We start from the raw sequence: 22,686 nt of genomic DNA, 5'->3' as shown, positions 1-22,686 counted from the left end.
CAAGTTCAATTAGGCCTCACAAGTTGGGCCAGCTCGACCTCAACTCATATAACTTGTTTTTATTAAGCATGTTTCATTTCTCTTAACTCGTTTAGTTGCTACATGTTTAACTATTCTCTCATTGCATTTCCGCATTTATTATGTAGTCAAGCAGAGTCAAGTTTAAACAAGTCGAGTTCTTACAGTTAAGTTTAAACAAGTCAAATTTTTACAGCTCAACTGACTAGTTTAACAATTCAAGCATACATTGGAACTCAAGCTCGACTTATTTATAAACGAGTACAATTTGAGTCAAGTTTTTTTTAATCAAGTTTTAACAAGCGAGTTCAAGTCAAACTCAAGCTAGCTCGACTCATGCAGTCCTAAGTTCAATAATTCCAAAGGGAAAATGTCAATCATTTGGATATGGATCCACAAGAGTCTGATTGGCTCCAACACTATTTTTAGCATGGCCTTGTTAAGCTTCTCAAGGTAACCCTTCTCAGGCTAGGACTGGTAACCAAGTTGACCCACTTGTGGTTCTAGTTTGCCTATAAAGAGCTTCAAAATCATACAAATGAGAATGACGTTTGAACTGACCCAAATTCAAACATATCATGTTCTAATGTTTTATTTTTTTTGTGTTGCAAACATTGCTTAGTTCGACACTCGAGTTGAAAGGTGTACCATAATCTCATCCAAACCTCAAAGCAAATCAAAATTTTATATGTATAGATTTAGGGTTGAAGGTTATATTTGTTTCACCGTAGATCTCAAATCTGCAATGATCTAAAATCTTAGGGTCATAGATCCATGGATTTAAGGTCACCACCCCTTCTATCAAACCAAATCAACCTTTGATGTCATAACAAACCTTCAAAATTCAAACAGTTGTTTCAAAATCCCTTTCAAAGTCCAACCCTAAATCACCATCCCAAAAAAGAAATTTGATAATATTTGTTAACCACAATAACCCCAATCGCCCACCAATTTAAGAAATTTTAGGGGCAATGAGATCCCCTAGGGGATGTTAGAACATCAGGTTGCACAATTGACTCTTTGGTTCTCTAAAGGGCGTTCAAAGCTCTTCTGTCTACTATGTATTATGTAATAAAAGTTAGCCGATCAATTTGGCATAAATCAGTATCATACAAAAAATATACATATAACATATTTCTGATTTCTTAATCTGAAAGCAACTAAGTTAAAATATCCGTAAATGGAACACGGAACCAAGGTGTTTACTGAGACTTAGTAAGTTAGATTTACAAGCAATAGAAAATTGATTAAATAGCCACTTCACTACAATTCAGGCACGCTGGTCAGTCTCATCCTCTTGGAAGCACGTTTCTCCCTGTAACCTAAAGCTTAGACATATCATCTCCTGCAACCACCAAGGGGAAAAAAAAGTATGAAAGAGCAATGCAAAAGAGCTTTCTAGTTCTTGAGCATACAAACAAAGAATGCTTAAGCATGATTGGGGCCATATAACATAGATGGATTTGACAAAGTATCCTAACCCAAACTTCTTCAGATTGCACATCTGGTACAAAAAATTTCAGAAGAGTAATCCAATTGTGAACATGGTACTGTAAAAAAAAAAAAAAAAACACTCAAATTACACAAGCTTATATAATTTACCAAACCAAAATTGACAGAAACCTACTCAACCTGTTTTCCCATTTGTTATGGTTTTGCTTCTGATTGGCTTTCCATATATCTGTAATTTATTTATTACAAACCGAGAGTAAAGCAAGTTCTCACCCACTTGTCAATAGAAACAAATGAAAGAAAAGATGAGCTATTCTCGATGTTCCTGAGATTAAAGTAACTCTCAATGCTACTTTAGAAGCACTTCTAGCCAGCATCGTTTTGCTCATGCAATAACAAACTATGACCAGCATAAGTCTTGCTTTCCACATTGCCATGGAAAGCACAAAAATATGGTTGCTCTCTGGTCCACATAAGTTCAGGTCGTTTTCATGATATCATCATCAACATCATTATTTTTTGTTCACCATCACCATCACCACCACCCTTCAGCATTACCATCACATTACATATTCAAACATTAACTTTATCAATATCATCACTCAATGTTCGCCATCATCATCAGAATTTTCACCACCACAACCACAATCACTACCTGTTATCATCCTTTCTTTTCAAATACTACTTTCAAGTTTGTGAACAAAAGACTACAACTTCATCTATTTTTGTAAGTAACAGGAAAAAATAAACTCAAAGAAAGCGAGATCCTTCTCCAATCTTCCCATTTATATTTGTTAAGACAATAAATAAAACACATCCAGGAAGGGCCCATTCGATTTGAATATTGATAATCTGACTTGAAGAAAAACAAAGAACGAATAAGGGGAGTACAAAACATGAAGTTCTTAACATAACCAACAACAGTTATCACTGCAGCTCTTGATAGTTCTTAATGTTTGACAGCAAACAAGAGCAAAATTTTCAAGCTCAAGTTTATACATAGGAGGAAATTTGAGGCAATGATATATGTAAATGTCAGGGAATGCTAGTTATACCTTATTTGGGGCCACATCCCTAACCCTATGGATGATTGGATCTTGTATTCGACCTCCCAAAGCAGTTTCAGCATCCTACGTGCAACATAAACAAAATGCAATGAGGTACTTGCAAAATAAAGAGTTAAGTATCTCCACGTGATTAATTCAAAAGACATTGGTATGATCCCAAAAGAATGAACTAGTCAACAACCAGCGAAATATTGATCACTCCCAAGAATACTGTGAACAAATAAAACAAGCCTGTAACATGATAAATCTTTGACCCACTTAGACAAACCATAATTTAGACCAAATTAGTCTTAGAAGTCAGAATAGCCATATTGTTACTGCATGATCACTCATTTTTGGATAAACATGACCTACAACCATAACATTAAAAAACAGCAAAGGCATCGGCCTGGCTCCCTCTCAAATTTCAAGTTCTGATACAAGTTTTTAGGGCATTCGACAGTGAGTACTTCCTTTACAAATTTTCTGACTCCAATGCCAGCAAAGCCTACTGCGTTTTATAGTGCTCACCTTGTCACTTAAATTGAATAAACTTGAACAGACATGAGCAGATGACCATAAAAAACATAATGTCACAATGCCTGTATGCAGAACCATTTTCTTCAAAAAAATACAAAGAGGGAAGCAAAGACAAGAAAAGAATTGAAAAATTATGATAATTGGAAAAGAATTTCAAAATGAAAATATTGCATTCTATCATGTTTTTTCCCTTTCTTCAGAAAAATGTTCTTCAATGTACTTTTTTATGTTTCATTTAATATTGTCGTAACATTTTTGAATTTTCGGCAATGTTTCTGCAAGAAAATTAATAGGAATGTCAAATTTTCCCAATCATTTTCACTCCCAATACTTTCCTGAGAAAAACAAACTTCCTGATTAATGCCAGAGAAAACCTTGCTGATAAACATCAGAGAATGATATTCATGACAATTATGCACTGAGAATACAAGCCACAAAATATTAAGCCAATGCACCAATTTTATGAAAGAACCTAAAAACATCCAAAAGTTACCACCGTAAAGCAGTTGATAAGCATGTGTTGATGACAAAAGAACAGTTCACGGTTTCACATAGGTTAGATGTCAGAAAGTTGCATTTTCAAGATGTACGTTGTGTGGTCACTTTTTATAAGCAAGCAGTTGAGTGGGATCCCTCGTTAGAGGCAGCTTCTTTTTTTTTTGGGTGGTGCGGCACTGTGCGTGGTGGGCTATGGTGGTAATGTGTATGCACATTTCAAAGGTGGGGGGGGGGAGGGAGGTGGGGTGGTGCGGCACTGTGCGTGGTGGGCTGTGGTGGTAATGTGTATGCACATTTCAAAAAGACTTAGCTGGAGATGATGCATGGTGAATTAGATCCAACATTAATCAACATAAGCTTAAAACAAACCCATCAAAACAGATTCAGTTTTTGAGTTTTAATGAAAACAGTGTCCAATATAAGCCACATAAGGTACTTAGAGGTCACACAGAAAATCATCAAACAAGCATAGAAGAGAAGCCAATAGAAAAATACATACAAAAGAGAATATGCATGCTATGCCACAGTGACTAGCCTAAGACAGCACCACACTCATGTTTACATGGCCAAGGTGGGGGCAATTTGGACTGGCAGAGGACACAGCAACCCCATGTCAGGTGCAGTCCATGCACCAAGGTCCTTATTTGGCTAAGTCACCCAGACTCGTGTAAATAGTGCCCGCACCCCTGTCATGCGTGTGCAGGTGCGCTGCCGACTCGACAGCAACGTGGCAAGAGACGAGTCTGGTGCGGCTGACTGCACTGGCCTATTTTTTTCCACTTTTCGCGACATACCCAACTCAGGTCAAAGGCGAGTTGGGTGCGGTCACGGTGCATCAAGCCCGAAAATGTTCTTGTTAATGTCCTTCCTTTTTTTTTTTTCTAAAACTCCCAATGATTCTTAGGGAGTCGAAACTAAAACCTGCGTCTCACACTTGTGCCTTCTCTCTGCCCCTGTGGTTTACCTTCCGACAACAACATGATCTTTTAGACAAGGAATAAAGAATGATAGTTCCAACAACGACCGGCGATATCTCCAACGACCTCTGGCTGCAAGGTTTCCACTTTCCAAAAACTGCATCATTATTTGTGAGGCAGCAAGGTGTCCAGCAATTTGTAGCTCACCATCCAACGACTTCTGTCCCGGCGACTGCTCCCATCCAGCAACAACAGCTCATTTCTGGCACCAGCTCACGTCCATCAACACCTCCGGTAAGGCCATCTTAACCATTAAATTTAGACAAAATTTTGGGGCTTTTTCACGATTTACTGTTTTTTCGTTGTTATTAACTTATTATGCTTTATGATGAAATTACGTTTGCTTATTCTAGTTTCTTATCGATCTTTCTCAGAAATTTATTTATGCTTCATTTTTTTGCAGTATGTATTTTCATTTTCTGAATGTTCAGATTTTAGAATGTTTTCGGCTGTCACGTTAAGATATTTTGTTTCATTTCTTCGAATCTTATTTTTGTTATTTCTTTCCGTTCATTTTTGTCATTTGTTTATGCTTGAGCCATGCCTTTTCAGTTGAGTTATGCTGTCCGAGAATGCTTGTTCTGTTAAGGAATGCAAATATTAGCTACATATTAGTTATATATTAGTTATTGGCTTTCTTGTTTGTGCTTCTAGGAGTTTTAATTTTTAAATCTAGCAACCGAGCAGCTAAGAAAGTCATGCAAGATGCTTTTTTTAAATTATATATAACATGATTATATTATTTTTTTCAATTTTTTGGTTTCTTACGAATGTTTTCACTGATTAATTATGCTTATATAACTTACATTATAACATTGTCAATTTTGAAATTTGAAGGCCAAGGAAAAAGGATGGCTGACAAAGGAAAAGTGAACTGTTGTTTCAAAATGTCCACCAATAGGATTAGGATTTTCTTTATCTAGTGTGAATGATACTTCAAATACACCATCAAGTACAAAGTTTGGTTCACATCTAGATGCAGTTTTTTTAAGTGAGATTCAACCATTATGGAAGGAATTGAAGTGGTCACAAAAGACGCAAGCAATGGTGGCGGAAATGTACATTCTGTGTATGCATTTTGTAGGGGTTCATTTACAACTGCAAGCACAAACTTCTTCCAATAGGGATTTCTAGCTACATTAAAAGGAATACAGTTAGAATAGAAAAACTTAAAAGCCAATTTATCTAAATTTGCCTTGATGTGACTTGAAACATGCCTCTAAAATATTCTCACATGACTTTCTTTTCTTATCAATGCCCTTAATAGACATGGAAGTAGATCTTTCACTTGTAGTAGCACTCAATTTCTTTCTTTGAATTGCGTCAGCACAGTCTTGTAACTTCTTGAACTCTTTATGTTTGTCAGCATGAATTTTTTGGCATGCTCGAATTCCACATCCTGATATGTTCAGTAGATGTTATAAGATCCAACAAATGAACCCCTACAAAATGCATACACAAAACGTACATTCTGCCACCAATGCTTGCATCATTTGTGACCACTTCAGTTCCTTTTCATAATGGTTGAATCTCACTTACAAAAACTGCACCTGGATGTGAACCAAACTTTGTACTTGATGGTGTATCTGAAACATTATTCACACTAGATGAAGAAGATCCTAATCCTATTGGTGAACATTTTGAAACAACAGTCATTCCTTTTCCTTTGTTAGCTATCCTTTTTCCTTGGCCTTCAAATTTCAAATTTGACAACGTTATAATATAAGTTATCTAAGCATAACTAATCAATGAAAACATTCCTTAAAAACCAAAAAATTGAAGAAAATAATATAATCATGTTATATATAACTAAAAGACAGCATCTGGCATGACTTTCGTAGCTGCACGGTTGCTAGATTTAAAAATTAAAACTCCACCAAGCACAAACATGAAAGCTAATAACTACTCTATAACTAATAACTAATATATAACTAAGAGCAGCATTCCTCAACAGAAAAAACATGCTCGGATAGAATAACTCAACAGAAAAAGCATGGCTCGAACAGAAACAAATAACAAAAATGAACAAAAACAAATAACAAAAATGAAAATTCGAAGAAGTGAAAAACAAAATATCTTAACGGGACAGCCGAAAACATTCTGAAGTCTGAACATTCAGAAAATGAAAATGCATACTACGAAAAAATGAAGCATAAATAAATTTCTGAGAAAGATCGATAAGAAACTAGATTAAGCAAACACAATTTCATCATAAAGCATAAATAAGTTAATAATAATGAAAAAACAGTGAATCATGAAAAACGCCCAAACTTTTGTCTAAATTTAATGGTTAAGATGGCCTTGCCGGACGTGTCGATGGACATGTGTCGCTGGACGGGAGAAGCCACCCAATAGGAGAAGTTGCCGAACGGTGAGCTGCAATTGCTGGACACCTTGCCGCCTGACAAATAATGATGTTGTTTCTGGAAAGTGGAAACCTTGCCATTGGAGGTCGTCGGAGATATCACTGGTCATCGTGGGAGCTACCGCCATTTGTCATCGTCAAAGAGATCAGCGTTCGCTGTTAGAAGAGAAACCGCAGGGATGGAGAGAAGACGCAGGTGTGACACGTAGGATTTTAGCTTCGACTAATACCCTAAGAATCATCAGGAGTTCTAGAAAAAAAACGTAAACAAGGACATTTTTGGGCTTGAGCACTGGACCGCACCCAACCCAAGCCCCTTTTATAATCATTCTCCATGGGAAGCCTTTCTCAACACCATCGATACAGGAGTAAAGTTTCCAAAGTTGCCAACCTTGATTTCTTGAACAATGTACTGTTGTTGAAAGCAGAAACTTTTTGAAAAGGGTGTAAAAGAATAGTCATGTACCGAAAATTTATGAGCGCCAACCAAAAAAATTGTTATAAAAAGGGGGCAGCTGGTAAACACTTGAATATTGAACAACAAAGTTAAAAAAAAATAAAAAAATTAAAAAAAGGAAAAAAAACTTATCGGGCCCAGCCCGTTAACTTGTTGGGCCAGGCGCAGCCAAACAAATCTCAGCCCATCAAGGCTGATTTCAATGCCCGAAACCAGCCCATTCGGGCCCAATACCCAACTGGCCTGGTCAGGTACCCAGGCTGATGCCCAGCATTATTCTAAACATCCATATGGAAAAATACTCCCCTTCTTTATTGAAGGCTTGAAGCAACTATATAAGAGATAGACAATGGCCATCCTACCTATGGGTGCAAAGGTCTCACCATAATCATATTCTTAAGAATATCTTTTTGCAGCTAATGAGGCTTTCTATCTCAAGAAAACCATCACCTATGCTTTTAACCTCATAGACCTACTTGCATTCAATTGTGTTTCTCTATAATAGGTATGTTTTGTATTTCCCACACTGTAGCTATATTTAGGGCTTCAGGTTCCTCGCCTATGGCATCATTTTGTTCACAAATATTCTAGAATTCATAGTTTATTGATTCAGAATAACCAAGAATAACATTTAATTAACTTTTATAGCTTCAGCAAAAACATTTCAAACGGGAAAACCTATTGTGGGGTCCTAATTCTATCCGACCTCTGAAAATTCGAGTGACTTGCCTGAGACATCTGGGTACGTCCATGGCAAGATTCACTTTGTTGAAAACCTCTATTAAGAGTTATGTCACATAGGTACGGGTGCGGGTGCCAGTATGGGTACGGACCATTTTTAAAAAACTTGCGTATGGGATATATATATATATATATATATATATATATATATATATATATATATATATATAACAAAAGTAAGAATTCTGACAAACAAAACAATACATTCATGATTCAAAATGTATATATTATGAAGAAGAAACTAATGAACAAAGTATGAAAATAACAAACATACTAAAAATTAAAAAAAAAACACACAACAAAGAAAACCTAATGTTTAGACAGAAATGGACTTGGTCAACATTGACCGAGTCCAAAAAAGGACAGGCACAGACCTGTGTATGTTGACCGTACCCGGGGCATACCCATACCCAAGTAACCCAACACTCCCAACATAGGTACAGGTACTGCTCCATTAAAGGAGTACCTATGTGCCATAGATTAAGAGTATTTCTAGTTCTCTAGGTGTAGGTAATGGATTCCGTTGATTTTTCCTATTTGACATAATGTTCTATGCTATGATACACGGGTATGCCTGTAAAGGTGAAGTACCCGTCCAGTACCGGTACGACACCGGTACCGGTACGGGTACGGGTACGGGCTTGGGTATGCTGATGGTGCGGCGTTGACAGTACCGGGTACGGTCAACGCACTGGAGGTCGTATCCATCCATTTTTAGACACGGTCAAATTTGACCGAGTCCAAATCCGTCTGTTTTTATTTTTAACGATTATTTGATTTTAACTTTTAAAACCATTTTAACGTTAAACAAAAAGAAACGAAACCCTTAAAACTTAAAGTTTTCGTTCGTCTGTTCTTACCTCTCACTGAGCGACGGCAGCGGCGACTGCAGACGGTAGGAGGCGACTGTCATGGTTTTTTTTATTCCTTTTTTCATTTTTCTTTTCATTTTCATCGGCTCCACCCCTGCCTTCGCCGTCGGCGACGACCGCCGATAGCGACGACGGCCACCCCTGTTCTATTTTCTGTGTTCACGGTGTTCTTCTTGTTTCTTTCCTTTTGTTGTTTTCAATAACATTTGTTTTTCTGTCTCCAGCCAGTCTTCCTCTCCTGCTGCTCGAAACTCTCACACGGAAGTCGTCTCTCTCGCTGCCTCACTCTCCTGCACACTCGCCGTCTCCCTCTCCTACTGCTCGAAACCCTCACACTGAAGTCGCCTCTCTCACCTTTCGATCGACCTTCTCTGTCTCTGTGTCTCCCTGTTTCCTTATGCAATACGTGTCATGCCTCTTTTGTTTTCTCCTGCCAATTTTAGAATTGTAAAGCTCAACCAGAGCCTACTCTTTTGTCTCTGTCATTGCGTGCTTCCTTCTTTTATTATCTTTGTTGTCTCATTTTTAAGAATACACATTTTTGTATTTGAATTTCTTCTTGAGCTTGAAGATGTCATTATGCAAAATACAGCAGAATAATGCTAGTTCTTTAAATTTTGAATGTTTTGAATCTTTTGATACAATTTTTGTGTGTGGATTTCTTGTATGCTCTTGAAGGCATAAACTTCAAGAATATTGCATATCCTTATGAATATGTTGTTCTGTTTGTAATTTTTGATATACATATGTGCGAATAGGTTATTTTGTTTGAAATTTTTTACATATATATGTATATGTGCATGTGTGTGTACGGCCGCACCCCCGTACCCAAGTTTTTTAAAAATGGTCTGTACCCATACCAGCACCGGCACCCGTACCCGTACCTATGTGACATAGGTTCTATGCTTTGAGAATTAATACTATTTCTATTTCCTTGTCTTCATCATATTTTCCATCAAGAATAATCCACACAATAATGAGGTTTACATTCTTCAAGTTCATTCTTTAGAAAGATTAAATGCATACAATTTACCATTTAGAATATCGTAACATCTAAACACATTTGGACTTTTAGAATAATAAAAAATAGCGCAAGTTATAGTTTTAAGTGAAAGTCTACCATGTCTATAAATGAAAACAAAACATTTATATCTAAAAATTCTAAATCTTTCGTAACTAGTAACTAACTATTTTGTAGAACTTCCAGAAAAGGTGGTATATTGTCTAGGGCTTACAAAGTTAGTGAACTTGTAGGAGAAATGGAGGCAAGAGCTTCCTTGGCCCAAAATCTTTTGTAAGTAGCTTCTGGAATGAAGAGTAAAATTCGAGTAGGTTCAACCAATGCTGTAAAATGTGTGATGTAACCAATATCGGTCGTGTTCATACACCAATGTTGTCTTTTTGAAAAAAAGTACGAGAGAAGATGGTTCAATATTACATATAGCTACATAAAACATATTATGAATATCTGAAAATTAGGCAGAGGCATTGCCAAAATGTGATTGAGCCAAAAAGTAGGTTTCTACTTACAGATAAAATTGATTCTTCAGTTTGACTTGAGCGCAAGAAACAGTAACAATGAACCCATGGCAATAATCCAGTCCAGTACCTCCTTTGAAAGAGCCCGTTGAAGACATCTATTTAAGAGACATCAAAGGCAAAATTACAAGTATGCAGTGCATCACAACAATGAATTTCAATTTGACTTGAGCATATGCAATAAAGGGCAATAAGGGGCAGAGCCAGAGGGTACCTGGCTCTCCCTGGATTTCTAAAATTAAATCTCGTCATATAAATTTTTTGAAAATAGGCCCACAGTCTCCCCTAGAATTTGTAAAAAGTACTAATGGCCTTCTAGAAGAAAATTCTCTGGCTCAGCCTGTACACATAGGAAAAGCGCCAAAATGTGGAAATCATAGGGTCAAAGTTCTAGAGCATCAGAGTTGTGTAGGAAGTTAACATGAAGATATGTGTGTGTGTGTGTAACAATTTTGTGAAAAGACATAATCACTACAGTATTGTTTGGCAAAAAAAGAACTCTAATCCCTGTGAGCCATACAAAGCATTAAGGACCCAAATCCAGATCTTTATAAAATGGCAAAAAAATAGAAGCACATAATTGAAGTCAAAAGTTGCAAAAGAAAAGTTTTTGAATTCAAATTGATTTAATCATGAATGCAGTGAGTTAGGAAAAAGATGATCATGAATCATGTTGTAAATATGACGACTACCAGATTAAAGAAATTCATATGGAAGACTGTTAAATCATAAGTTGACTAAACATAAACTAGATGCATACCAACTAAGCAAACTGGACCCCACCTAGAAACTGCAGAGCAGAGGCTGGTAAATTCATTACGATATGATCAATATGTTCCCAGGGTTTAGAACTAGGAACTTTAAATCCTTCCATCTTTTTCTTAGGAGCTTCCTTCCTTCTTCTCTTTCCAGACCCAAAAGCAGTTCTCACATCTGAATCTTCTGCCAAAGAGAATTTAAGCAATAATGATGTGTTAAATCGACTGGGAAAGTTTGTTTAGAGGTATTTGGATCTTTAAAGATCTTGTACTTGCAAGCTTAACACTGTTTCTAATTATGATATCAGAAAATTTAGCTAACATTATTTGGAAAGCATATTTATTCAAATCAAATTGAAAAGAACAATTTCTGCAATATGGTCGACTGTTAAGACCTAACAGCTTGCAGCCGTTAAAGTTACCTGATCTATGGAGATTCGTTTCCACCTCATTCTTGTCATCTCTACAATTACCATTTGATGATGCTCCTTTCACAGCTCCTGCCAACAAAAATTTAAGGAACTAAAGAACTGCCATAGAACAGAGCATCTAAATTTTGAATAAAAAATGTGCACCTTGACGGTCAGAATATTCTCCAATGGTTTCCTGGGCACTTGCTCCATCAGCACTACCAGCAACAGCATCCTTGTCTGCATTTTCTTTGTAAGCAGGAGACACTAAATGGCGGATGAAAATTCTCGCATCCATGTTATACACATGAATATGTGAACCCACTTGATTCAGAACAGCATTCATTTGCAGGTAATCTACACTGGTAGGGTTTAAGTCATTAGCATATACAATACACCCTTTTTGTGCAGCAGGGATAGCAAAGGGCCCAACTCCAGCAAACATATCACAGATGGTTTCTCCAGGGGAAAATTTTGAAATGAGGCGTACATGTTCATGCTCCAGCCTTGAGTTCCAATAAACAGAGCCATAATCCAGCTTGAATCGGGCCCCATACTGCTTTATTTCTGTAACCAAGTCATCTGTTCCTGCTAAGATTTCAAACTTTGGCACTCTGAACTCATTTGTAATGGTTCCAACTTTATTCACAACAGTTCTGATTCTCGGCTGGTTTTTCTGCTTACAATAACAGATAAAATGAATCCAGAATAAATAAACATCATAGAGTATAGAAGAACATAGAACAGACAGACAGGAACTATACATGTGCGTGAGGGAAAGAGAGAAACCCCTATTGTCTCTATTTGAGGAGAAGCATGTCATGAGTCATATATCAGAGAGAATTATGCCTATTGTCCTCATTCAAAGAGAATAAAGCAATAAGTCGCTATATATATAAACACATCTTGCATGTGTGTCTACAAGAGACTGAAACAGAATGAAGAGAAAAAAGAAATCATTGACACACAATGACATCGGATATAGCCAGACAAATCCACACTACAAGCTGCTAGTAGCAAACATTATTGGATAACTGTTAATATCCTATGCAATATGCAAACATCTTAATTGAAAGAAAGAGATCAAGAGAACCATGGTAACTTCAAAAACATTGGGAAAACCAGGGTATTCTCTGTCATGCAGCACTAGCAGCCTCTTCTCCATGAGTGAATCCTCTAACTTAATGAGGCTTATTAACTCGTTGGGACTCCAAATGTCTAAAAGGCTCTTTATAAAATGACTGGATCTGAGTTCATATCAGATCCAGACCTGGTACATTAAAACACCAAATAACACCTTTGAAAAGCCTCCTTCAAGTTGCAAATACTTCTGAATTATGCTTAACCTGACCTTAAGAAACAAAGACTTCCTCAATATCAATCCTTTGATGAAAGGATTTGCAATTCTATTTTCAGCCCAACATGCCTTTTTAGTATCTTCAATCTTTTTCCTGGTAATATGTTGATTTATCACAATATGCTTTATTTTTCCATTGTATAGAATTCAGGAAAATTTTAATTTCAGTCACAAAAAAAGAATAAGTTTTCACGAAACATCTTCCAGTTCATCCTAGAGGTATTTGATCCATGACTATTCAGACATAACAGAAGCCGTAGTATGATATTCTGCTTATGTACTTGATGGTGCAATAACCATTCCCTAATACTTCATTCATCAGGATCTTCAACCCAATCCTCATCTGAATATCCCACAAGAAGAAGTATATCATGATTTTGACTTCTTTTCTTGTAAAAAAAAAAACAAAAGCAAAAAAAATCTTCCTAGATCCTTTCAAGTAATCCAGTGTCATCTTTACAGCATCCATGACCAGTTCTTGGTTCTCAATCCTATCCATGAACACTGCAGGAAACCAAATGGCACATGGGAAACAAGGTGGCTAGTAGTTTGGACTTTGGAGTGATGATGATGAACAGTCGGCCACATGGGAAGAGGTTCAGAGTTTAGAGCAGCATTTCTGCAGTTTGCACCATGTAGACAAGATGCCATTTGAAGGAAGGAGGAATCTGATACAACTCTGTAGAGGAAACTGAAAGGTCAGACAACTGGATTGGGTCAGAACACCACCTATGAAGCAACGTTTACTAGATAACCCATTAGGCCATTATTTAAACATTCTTAAAGTCCTATAGGTAGAACTGTATTCAAAAGGGCATCCAATGAATAAAAGTCCAAATCCTTCTCTTTCATCTCTGTCTTATTTTCCTCCCTATCTTTGTAAATTGTTTTTCCTTTCTTGAGTTTAAGATTTATCAAGAACCCCAATTTTTGGCCCCGGCCCTAACATGCGTATGTGAGTGGTTGTATTTTGTGTGTGTACGAATACTTGTATAAGAGAACTGAATGATGTCCCTGAAATGTTGGCAATTGGCATGCTTTGTTTGCCCCAGCCTAAAGCACAATCATTTTACACATATGGATAGACTGAACCATTGAACAGAACTTTGTATTAAGATCATGTTTTAGATCATATTTTTAAGAAATTAAATCATGAATTTCTGACCCTTAAAGTTTTCATCTATGTCACACGGATACGGCAGACTGGGTCGAGTACCGGTGTCGACACGCGGACACGGGGATCCCGACACGGCGATACGGCTGGATACGTTTTGGATCGGGTCTGGGTCAGACCCGATCCAAACCACTTGTATAACTGATTTTTTAACCCGCGTTTTGTTTTACGCACTAACATCTACCCTCGACGCTCGACCTTCGTTTACCCTCCACGGCTAACGCAGCAGGCTGGCAGCACAGTAAGCCAATGGCGGGCGACGGCGAGCTCCGGCGATCGACGGCGACTTCCGGTGGCGTCCGGCGGCAGCCAGCGACAGGCAGGTAGGTGTTTTGTCGATTATTTTCGATAATAGAAGTTAGGGTTTCAACTTTTATTTGGGGATTTTTTACATTGGGTATTAAAATCTGATTTGGGGATGTTTTGGTTTGAAGATTGGACGGTTTAGAATCATATTCTTCAATGCTATGTGCGATGTTTTCTTGTTTTTGTTTGATTTTGGGATTTGGGGATTTTGCCGTTTTGGGTGTATAACCGATTTGGGGATTTTGCCTTAGCTGTTGTTCATGATGACTAGAATGATGATGAACAATGTTTTGTGATGATTGATGAATAATGTTTTGTAACTTTCTTTGAGACTTTCTTGCTTATGTCTTAGTAGTTATCACTTTTGAGATTGGTGATGAACAATGTTTTGTTTGAGACTTTCTTTATTATCATTTTTAATTTTTTTGAATATAATATTCGCCGTATCCGCGTATCCTAAAATTTTGAAAATGTCGTGTCCCCGTACCCGTACCCGTATCCATAGGATACCCGTACCCGTATCCGTGTGACATAGGTTTTCATTCATTGTAATCTATTGAATTTTTTATGCACATGATTTTCCTTGTTATGCATTGAAATGAAGTAACTCAAAACTTGTTATTTGTTATATAAACTACGTAGATCACGTGTCCTTCGAACATCCAATCATTCAATCAGATGGTTTTAAGGCCAGGAACACTAAGGCACAATAAAACTTGGGGCATACCATTTCTCCAATTTTGACAACTTAGTTAATTATACATCCTAAGGTCCTTTTAGAGTGTCTGGATGTACAATGTAACTGCATGGAGTATTGAAATCTATTATCTCTGATAAGAAAAAATAGATGTTTAAGCCAAAGCATAAAAATAAATGCAAAGGTTATATCCAGCAGGTAATTTATCATTACGTGCCAATGTGCATGCATGAGATTATTTATTGTTGAAATGAAGCAACCACAGACCTTCCCAGGAACACAAAAAGTTCATGCATTATCATGAAGGCTCTTCACGTACATCATAGATAACTTTTGCAATGATCTCTTTGAAAGGAAGAAGTTCACCAGGAATGTTTAGATGTGCAATATGGCCTGAAACGAATAATAAATTGTTCATAGAAACAAGTCAAGTACATGTCCAGAATGTAACATCTTCTACTCTCAAAAATGGATTCAAAAGAAGAATAAAGTACTAATAATAGATCAAGATATTACCTATTGTTTCAAAAGAAGAAGGAACTTCTACTCCAGGAGGTAATATCTGTTTTAGTATTTGATCTAGCATCAAAGACAAAAATCATTGATTAGAGGGTTTTCAAAAAGAGATGAAGCTTCAGAGAGAACTTGAATCCACTGTATGCACAACTGTATGTGCACACATACAGGTGAAACATATGTGCATCAAGGCATACTCACACATGCACCAACTACACACCCTCCTGCTAGGGTGCAGGTTATACATACCTCCACAAGTACACCATACGAAATCTCCCTCCACCACCAACCCCCACAACCCCTATCCCACACCAAAAGAAACACCTCCCTCTCCCCCAAAAAAACACACTTGTTGTGTGCCGATGCATGTGGAAATAGTTTGTCTAATCTGAAGCAGATACAGTGGTAAGTGATAACTGATAACTTCAAGAGTTCAAGAGTTTATTTTCCATTTTAAACATAAGAATTTATATGTATTATTCATCAAGCAGCGCCAACAGCAGCTCCATTCACCTAGCTAAGGAGTTGAACTGAAGACCTTCAAGTTGAAGAAGGTCAAGAGTTCAGCACCTGGGATGTTTCAGTGTGGTCTGATAGAAGCCTGTCACAGCTTGCCTACCCCAAAAAGATAATAAACAAGTAAATAAAACTAAAAATAATTCAAGCATCACTTACCTAGCACCACTGCAAAGAAAGGGAACAACATCAACATCACTTATCTACCATCAGTTGCACATAAAATTTCAATCATATAGATTTGAAAGATAAGCATAAAGGAACAGCTTTCAAAGGTGTAAGACCAACCAGCACCCCAGTAAGAATATCCAAGTGTCATTGAGTACGGAATGACTTCAAATTTGCATATCTTCCTCACAGCATCCAGCTTTTCCCCAGGGATTTCAAGCAGCTCTGTTTTACATATTAGAACCAAGAAGCTAATTGCAGTTAGAAATTTACGGCCTTAAAACCACAAAAGAGATTATAATATTGATAACATTGAAAAATTATATTCCTAAAAGTATCATTAAAAGAATTAGATGGACATTGGACACCACGTAAATGTGAATTTACTACATTAAATTTCTTACCAGATAGCTAGACCTATAAAGAATCATCTTGGTTGCTAATCTTTCCAAGATAGAGCTATCTCATTTTTCTCTTAACCCTCCATCTTAGAAACATAGTTACAAATAACGTTTTGGAATTTTAAAAGGCGAGGTTTTCCTCGGGTATAATAGGGCAAGCTTGAAAAAAAGGGGGGAATGCAGGAAAAATATGGTAAACTTTTACAAATTTTAAAAAGCTAAAAATGAGGGAAAAATAAAATAAGTGAGAAAATAATTACACAAACATCAAAAAATAAGTAGACTTGCAACAAATAAAAAATAGAAAATGAAAAAAAAAACTGTTTGGCATTAAAAAAAACATGAAAAAAATGAAACAAAGAAAAAATGTTTTTAACTTAAAAAAAACGTTTTTTAAAAGTTTTAAACGGCAATTTCATTCGTCGCTTTTTCACAAAAAAACGCATTTTTTGTGACACTACTTACAAATATGAACAGCCAAAATGATTTCTTATAGGTCTAGCACCTAAGGATTTGGAACCTCTCTCTCTCTCTCTCTCTCTCTCTCTCTCTCTCTCTATATATATATATATATATATATATATATAGATAAAACACAATGCAGACTAAGTCTGCATTTTTTAGCCTACATGAATTTCTCTCTCTCTCTCTTTCTCTCTCGCGGAGAAATGCAGACCTGGATGCAACCAGATCTCCAATCTCCATTTATTTTCCTTCATTCTTTCTTCTTCCCTCCTGCATTTTCTTTTTCCGCAGTGTTTACCCTGAAACCAAGTCGCAAGTTGAAATTTGCATTGCAGCCCACAGTCATTTTTTCTTTTTCCCAGAGTCCTGGACAGTACATGCCAGTAATTTCATAAATTTCAGTTGGACAGCCATCCTTTTAAGACTGTGTATTACTGTAGTCTGACTATTGATGCTGTGAATGTATGCTCATTTTATGTATTTGTGTTACTGTGATAGGCAAGGCCATAGAGCCAGGGGGTGCTGGCAGAGGCCACGGCAGCACATGACATTTTGGGGGAAAAAATTTGTTAATACATTTTTTTTCATTGTAACTTAGCCCCCATAAAAATTTATGACCAATAGCATTCAGCTCCTATAAAAGTCTTGAAAAATATAGTTTGGTCGCCATAAGAAAAACTCTTTACAGTTTACACCACCCCTGGTAATAGGCTTATAGCTAGTTGTACATGTCTACTACTTTGCTTGTTTATTGGTTTATGAATGTGAAGTAGGCAGAAAAGAAAGCAGGAGTCTCCTGCATCAGACTATTCAAGCACCACAATCAAGTGGTTTCCAAATGACTGATTTGTAAGGTTGGTCCATGTACAGATGCCACTCCACAACTTCTTCCGAGAACTAAAACCCAGCAACTCAAAATATAGTGCAGCCCAACTGACTCTCTGTGCTTTAAGGCAATGATGCACTTCTTCAAGCTGATGTCTAGGCTTCAAATTCGAAATATGAACAAAAGCTGTCTAACACCCATGAAAGTTCAATAAGATAGGTTCAGGTTTGGATAACATCGGGGGACAAAATCATAACAGTTTCAACTACATAAAGAATTTGTCAGTGCACACAGGAGCATGGCCTTGGAAAAACTTGTATTTTGTAAAAGATTCGCTATTGATATCTAGCACAATTCCATGATGTTCAAACAGATGGAATTGATAAAATACACAAAAAACATTTTTTATGCATAAGCATAAACATTTATATAACCATGGGGTCCTATCATATATCATAGGACCTATACCTACCTAGAAAGGGACTTTCGAATTTAAAACTTGGTTTAACAAGACAAAAGCCTAAGCAACAGAAAGTCAGATGGGAAGTCAATATTATGACATAGATATTACTTTTCCAACTAATACAAATATAGTCAGAGGGAAAAGCAGAAAATTTATCTTGAAGTTCAAATATTGTGAAACTTATCTTACCAGAATCCTGAACCTCTTCTGACAAGATCATCAAGCGGTTTTTTTCACATGATGGATCTTGTGCTATAGGTTTTATCCGATCCTTCTCTATCAGATACCTGTTTAGTGAGGACCAACATCTTAGCAATCACTAAATAAAGAACTATAGCAAACTCTATTGATTATTGTTGACTGGTGTTGAATAAAGAGGATGGGACATCAAGAAGATATTGACGCTTGCAACACTTCTACTATTTTCAACAATAAATATGCCAATGAACAGGACTAAGAAAAAAATACGGCAGATAGAATAAACAAAAAAAGCTCAGATTTTGAGGCTTTGTACACAGATGACATGTATTTCTTTCCATCTCATTCTGTCCTTTTAATTTCTAGTTTATTTCTAAGACCAAAGTGCGCGAAAATCCTACCAGAAAAAGTTAAATGCACTTTGAATAACCATCTCTCCATTTTGTAATTGTTTTGTGAGAATTTTTACCGGAAATAAAAAGTGGTAAAATATATTCTGGCCAAATTGTTTCCCATGAAAAGCAAAATTAAATCTGCAAAACTGAATGCAAAAAGATCACTAATGACAGTTTCCAGTTTTACTTGGAAACAACCACTTCAAAAGAATATTATCTTAAATTGCACAGGCAACAATAGAACTTTCAACAGAGAACCAGTTAGAAAAAAAATGTCTGCTGAACCATTTGATGGAACACTTTTCCAACAAAGTAAAACTGAGATTTCAAGTCTGCAGTATGAGAACCATGGAGTGTCAAACCAATACAAAGGCACCACACCAGTCCCCACTCCCCAATGCTAGAGTTTACTATAAAGAGCATTTTTACAAAAACAAAAAAAAGGAATGATCACCTACCCTTTTAAAGCCCGACCAACATTGACGCATTGCTCACGAGGAATTCTCAGTGCAAACAGTTGAAGTTTCACATCAAATTTGCTCTTGTCAAATGTCAGCGGTGGATCCATTTTCTAGATTGAACAATGGAATCAATGTGGAGGATCAGTTAACAAATGCACAATTCAACAGTAAAAGCAAATGCATCGGCTGCAGAAAAAATTCGATAGGCAACTGAGTGTATCATGGGACCATGTGAAATGTTGTTAGGTTCTGGCAACTAATCAAAAGGATGACTATACCTCTCCGTTCACAAAAAGTTCCAATGAAAAGGAATGGCAACACTCAAAGAAAAGCCAGCAGTCCCCTCACATTCATACTCATATACCCAACATCATGCCAACCTAACTTGAGTTCATATCAAAAAACTCAAACCAATACGAAAGAACTTATGTAGCACTGATTTGAATGTTACAGCTTAGCGCATCACTCTTTATAACGCTTCTATAGGAAAAGAACTAACAAAAATAAAACACCGCAGAAGTAAAAAATCCTCAGGTCCCTAATAATTAATTAACATCTGTCTCTCGTCGGAGAACTAAGACAGCTTTTCCACAAAAGTGATATTAAAAACGAGAAGATTGGAGATGCTCAAGTAATCTGCTTCTCATGTGCTGCGATGCAAGCATGCACTTAAGGCCAGAGAATTAAATTGGTTCTCATTTGAACTGGTGCAGGGAAATAAACATGCACAGAGAGGTACCTTTTGAGGGTTCGAGAAACGAAGGCTGCCGAAATCGAGGCGGTAGGGGCAGCGACGGCGGGAGAAAGAAAGGGAACGGAAGGCAGGGCAAACAAGTGAGATCGAGGAAGAAAACGGCAGAGAGCGGGAGAGAAGATGAGAGAGAACGCGCGTTCAGCAGCTTTTCCCTTTTACGATATTGCCCTCGAATCAAAACCCTGGCGCCTAGTCGGACGGGTTTAGGCGTGGGACTAGGTGCTGGTTGACACACACGGCACCCAGCGCCTAGGCCCGCCTTTTGACGACTATAGATAACGTTTCGAATTAACTTGTTAAAAGGTCTTTTATTATATTTTATTTATAGGATGTCCACATATTTGGGAGTCAAATTCGAACTCATTGAGAAGCATACCAGTTTAGCTTTTGACTCGAACTTAACTCATTTAGCCAACTCATAGAGCTGATCAGCAGCTTGACTCGTGTTCACCCCTTGAACTTGAAGATATACCACCACCGTTGATCACACATGGCCAAGCACTGAGTTTCAAAAGGCTGGCCACTATATGTGAAAATTTGACGAGAATGGAGTTATGTAGCTCTTCCTTGATCAATCAAGGAATTTATATGAGGGCATCATTTGTAGTGTATTTTTCAGATTAATATGTGCTTAGTTGTGGAGTATCAAGGTATTGACCAAGCCACATGGTGGCTAGTGTGGCAGTTGCCCACACCAACCTAACAAACTTTACTTATTTTTATGTTAATAATTTCATATATTTGGTTGTTTATATATATAGGTGCCCCTCAAAACATTAAGGTTATTGAACTAGTGCTCTCACCAGCCAAAATTTCTAACTCGCTAATGGTATTGACTGATATGACTTGCATCACCCCTACTAACAACTAATGAAAAATGTATAACTATTCACCAAGTCTTGTCAGAGCTAACCAGTGGGGCCTTGCACTGCCTGCGCTCCGAGCAGGTGAAACCAGTGGCGAAGGCGGGATAACTCCCAAACACATTGCCACAACCCACTGACCTCTCATTTTTTATTTTTTCTTACGTATCATTATGAAAGCACATTTACAAAATGACTAGTTGGCTCATGAGGTTGGTTCACTTCACGAGTGCACTCATACCTCCTATTGCCTCCACAAAAAAGTTACACATATAGTTAACATTCTTAACTAGCCGTCATAACATTACGGATACAATTACCCTTCAATTTCATTCGTTTGCATTCATGTCCATAACAATGCATGTGCAACATATCACAAAACATTCCCATTAGTTACACACATCAATCACATCTTTCAAAACTTAGCGAGACCACAGAGAGTAGTCTCGATCAGTGATTGGCTTGTAGATGTCCTATGCAGTTATCATTTTAAAATGCTTTCTAATGCACAATCGAGGTCGACGAGATACTCGACTCAATACCCCACCTCATCTGTCTTAAGCAGTTATCAATTCTAGCATGCAAATACAATTGCATAGAAATTTTAAAAACAAAACTAATCACATAAGCATTCAATTCTCATTCATACATTCATTCAATCACATCACAATCATAGGATCCAACGATCTTAAAAACATACATTCAAAATTTGGCCTCAGGCAGGGATTTGCCTGGAATGTTGCCATATTTGTCGCCCATCAACAAAACACCCAAAATGCCCCGAGCTTCAAGTCTTGTTGCTCAAGGTCTATTCGATGTGCCCGGTGTACCTGCAAACATAAGCAAGAAATAAGTTCTCTACTCGTTCGGTTTTACAATCGACTGTTTGTTTCTATTAGAGTCACGAGCTTGTTTTAGTCGGTCCTGAAGGGAGAACCTATACAAGTATAAAATATCATCATTGAGGCATAGGTCATCACCTCAAGAGGGTGTTGATGGGTAGTGTTGACCCACAAAGCCCTTGAATAGGCCTCTTCCCAACTCTTTGAGGTTGTCACCAAATGATTTAAGTTCCGCGCTTTCGGTTCGAACCAATCACCAATCCGTTTTTCCCTTGCTTTCTTAGTTAAGACGTCTATCCCGCAATTAAGATTCTCAATATATGACATATATGCACATCAATAGAAGTATATTTCTCGAGCTCGCTAAAACGGTTCTAAACCTTCTCAACATCATCAAAATCTCTATCATGTGTCCAAATCGCTTCGAAAATCAACTCATCATATTAAAAAACAAATTATACACGTAGATCCTCGTCTTCTCAAAATAGTCATAAGCTTTTCTCAAAATAGCAACATCGTTAATATACATTTCAAATCATTGAATCATAAGTCTAGCATGCTCAAATAATAATTATACATGCACTAACAGTAAATTTTAGATAATTTAAGCT

The 22,686-nt window shown here is 37.1% G+C and overlaps 1 protein-coding gene across 2 annotated transcripts; it reads right to left on the bottom strand.

Annotated features, from left to right (window-relative positions):
• Positions 1-1,139: 1,139 nt before the first annotated feature.
• On the bottom strand, positions 1,140-20,519 carry LOC116255417 (tRNA (guanine(37)-N1)-methyltransferase 2). Of its 2 annotated transcripts, XM_031631217.2 has the most exons (12): positions 20,356-20,516; positions 19,614-19,726; positions 18,752-18,849; positions 16,528-16,632; positions 15,724-15,786; positions 15,527-15,600; positions 11,839-12,349; positions 11,686-11,763; positions 11,289-11,447; positions 10,497-10,603; positions 2,526-2,600; positions 1,140-1,363 (listed from the first exon to the last, which is right to left on the bottom strand). In XM_031631217.2, exons 2-12 carry the CDS (start codon positions 19,721-19,723, stop codon positions 1,289-1,291), a joined length of 1,455 nt encoding a protein of 484 aa, XP_031487077.1. In that variant the 5' UTR covers positions 19,724-19,726; positions 20,356-20,516; the 3' UTR covers positions 1,140-1,288. The 2 variants fall into 2 exon arrangements, with proteins under 2 accessions (XP_031487077.1, XP_031487078.1); XM_031631218.2 differs by lacking the exons at positions 1,140-1,363; positions 2,526-2,600 and having other exon boundaries at positions 11,266-11,447; positions 20,356-20,519.
• Between the last annotated feature and the right edge of the window lie 2,167 nt (positions 20,520-22,686).

Source organism: Nymphaea colorata, chromosome 6, assembly GCF_008831285.2.
Source record: "Nymphaea colorata isolate Beijing-Zhang1983 chromosome 6, ASM883128v2, whole genome shotgun sequence".
Classification (NCBI taxonomy): Eukaryota; Viridiplantae; Streptophyta; class Magnoliopsida; order Nymphaeales; family Nymphaeaceae; genus Nymphaea; species Nymphaea colorata.
The sequence above is the reverse complement of the archived record's forward strand: the minus strand, read 5'-3'. Positions and strand labels throughout refer to the sequence as shown.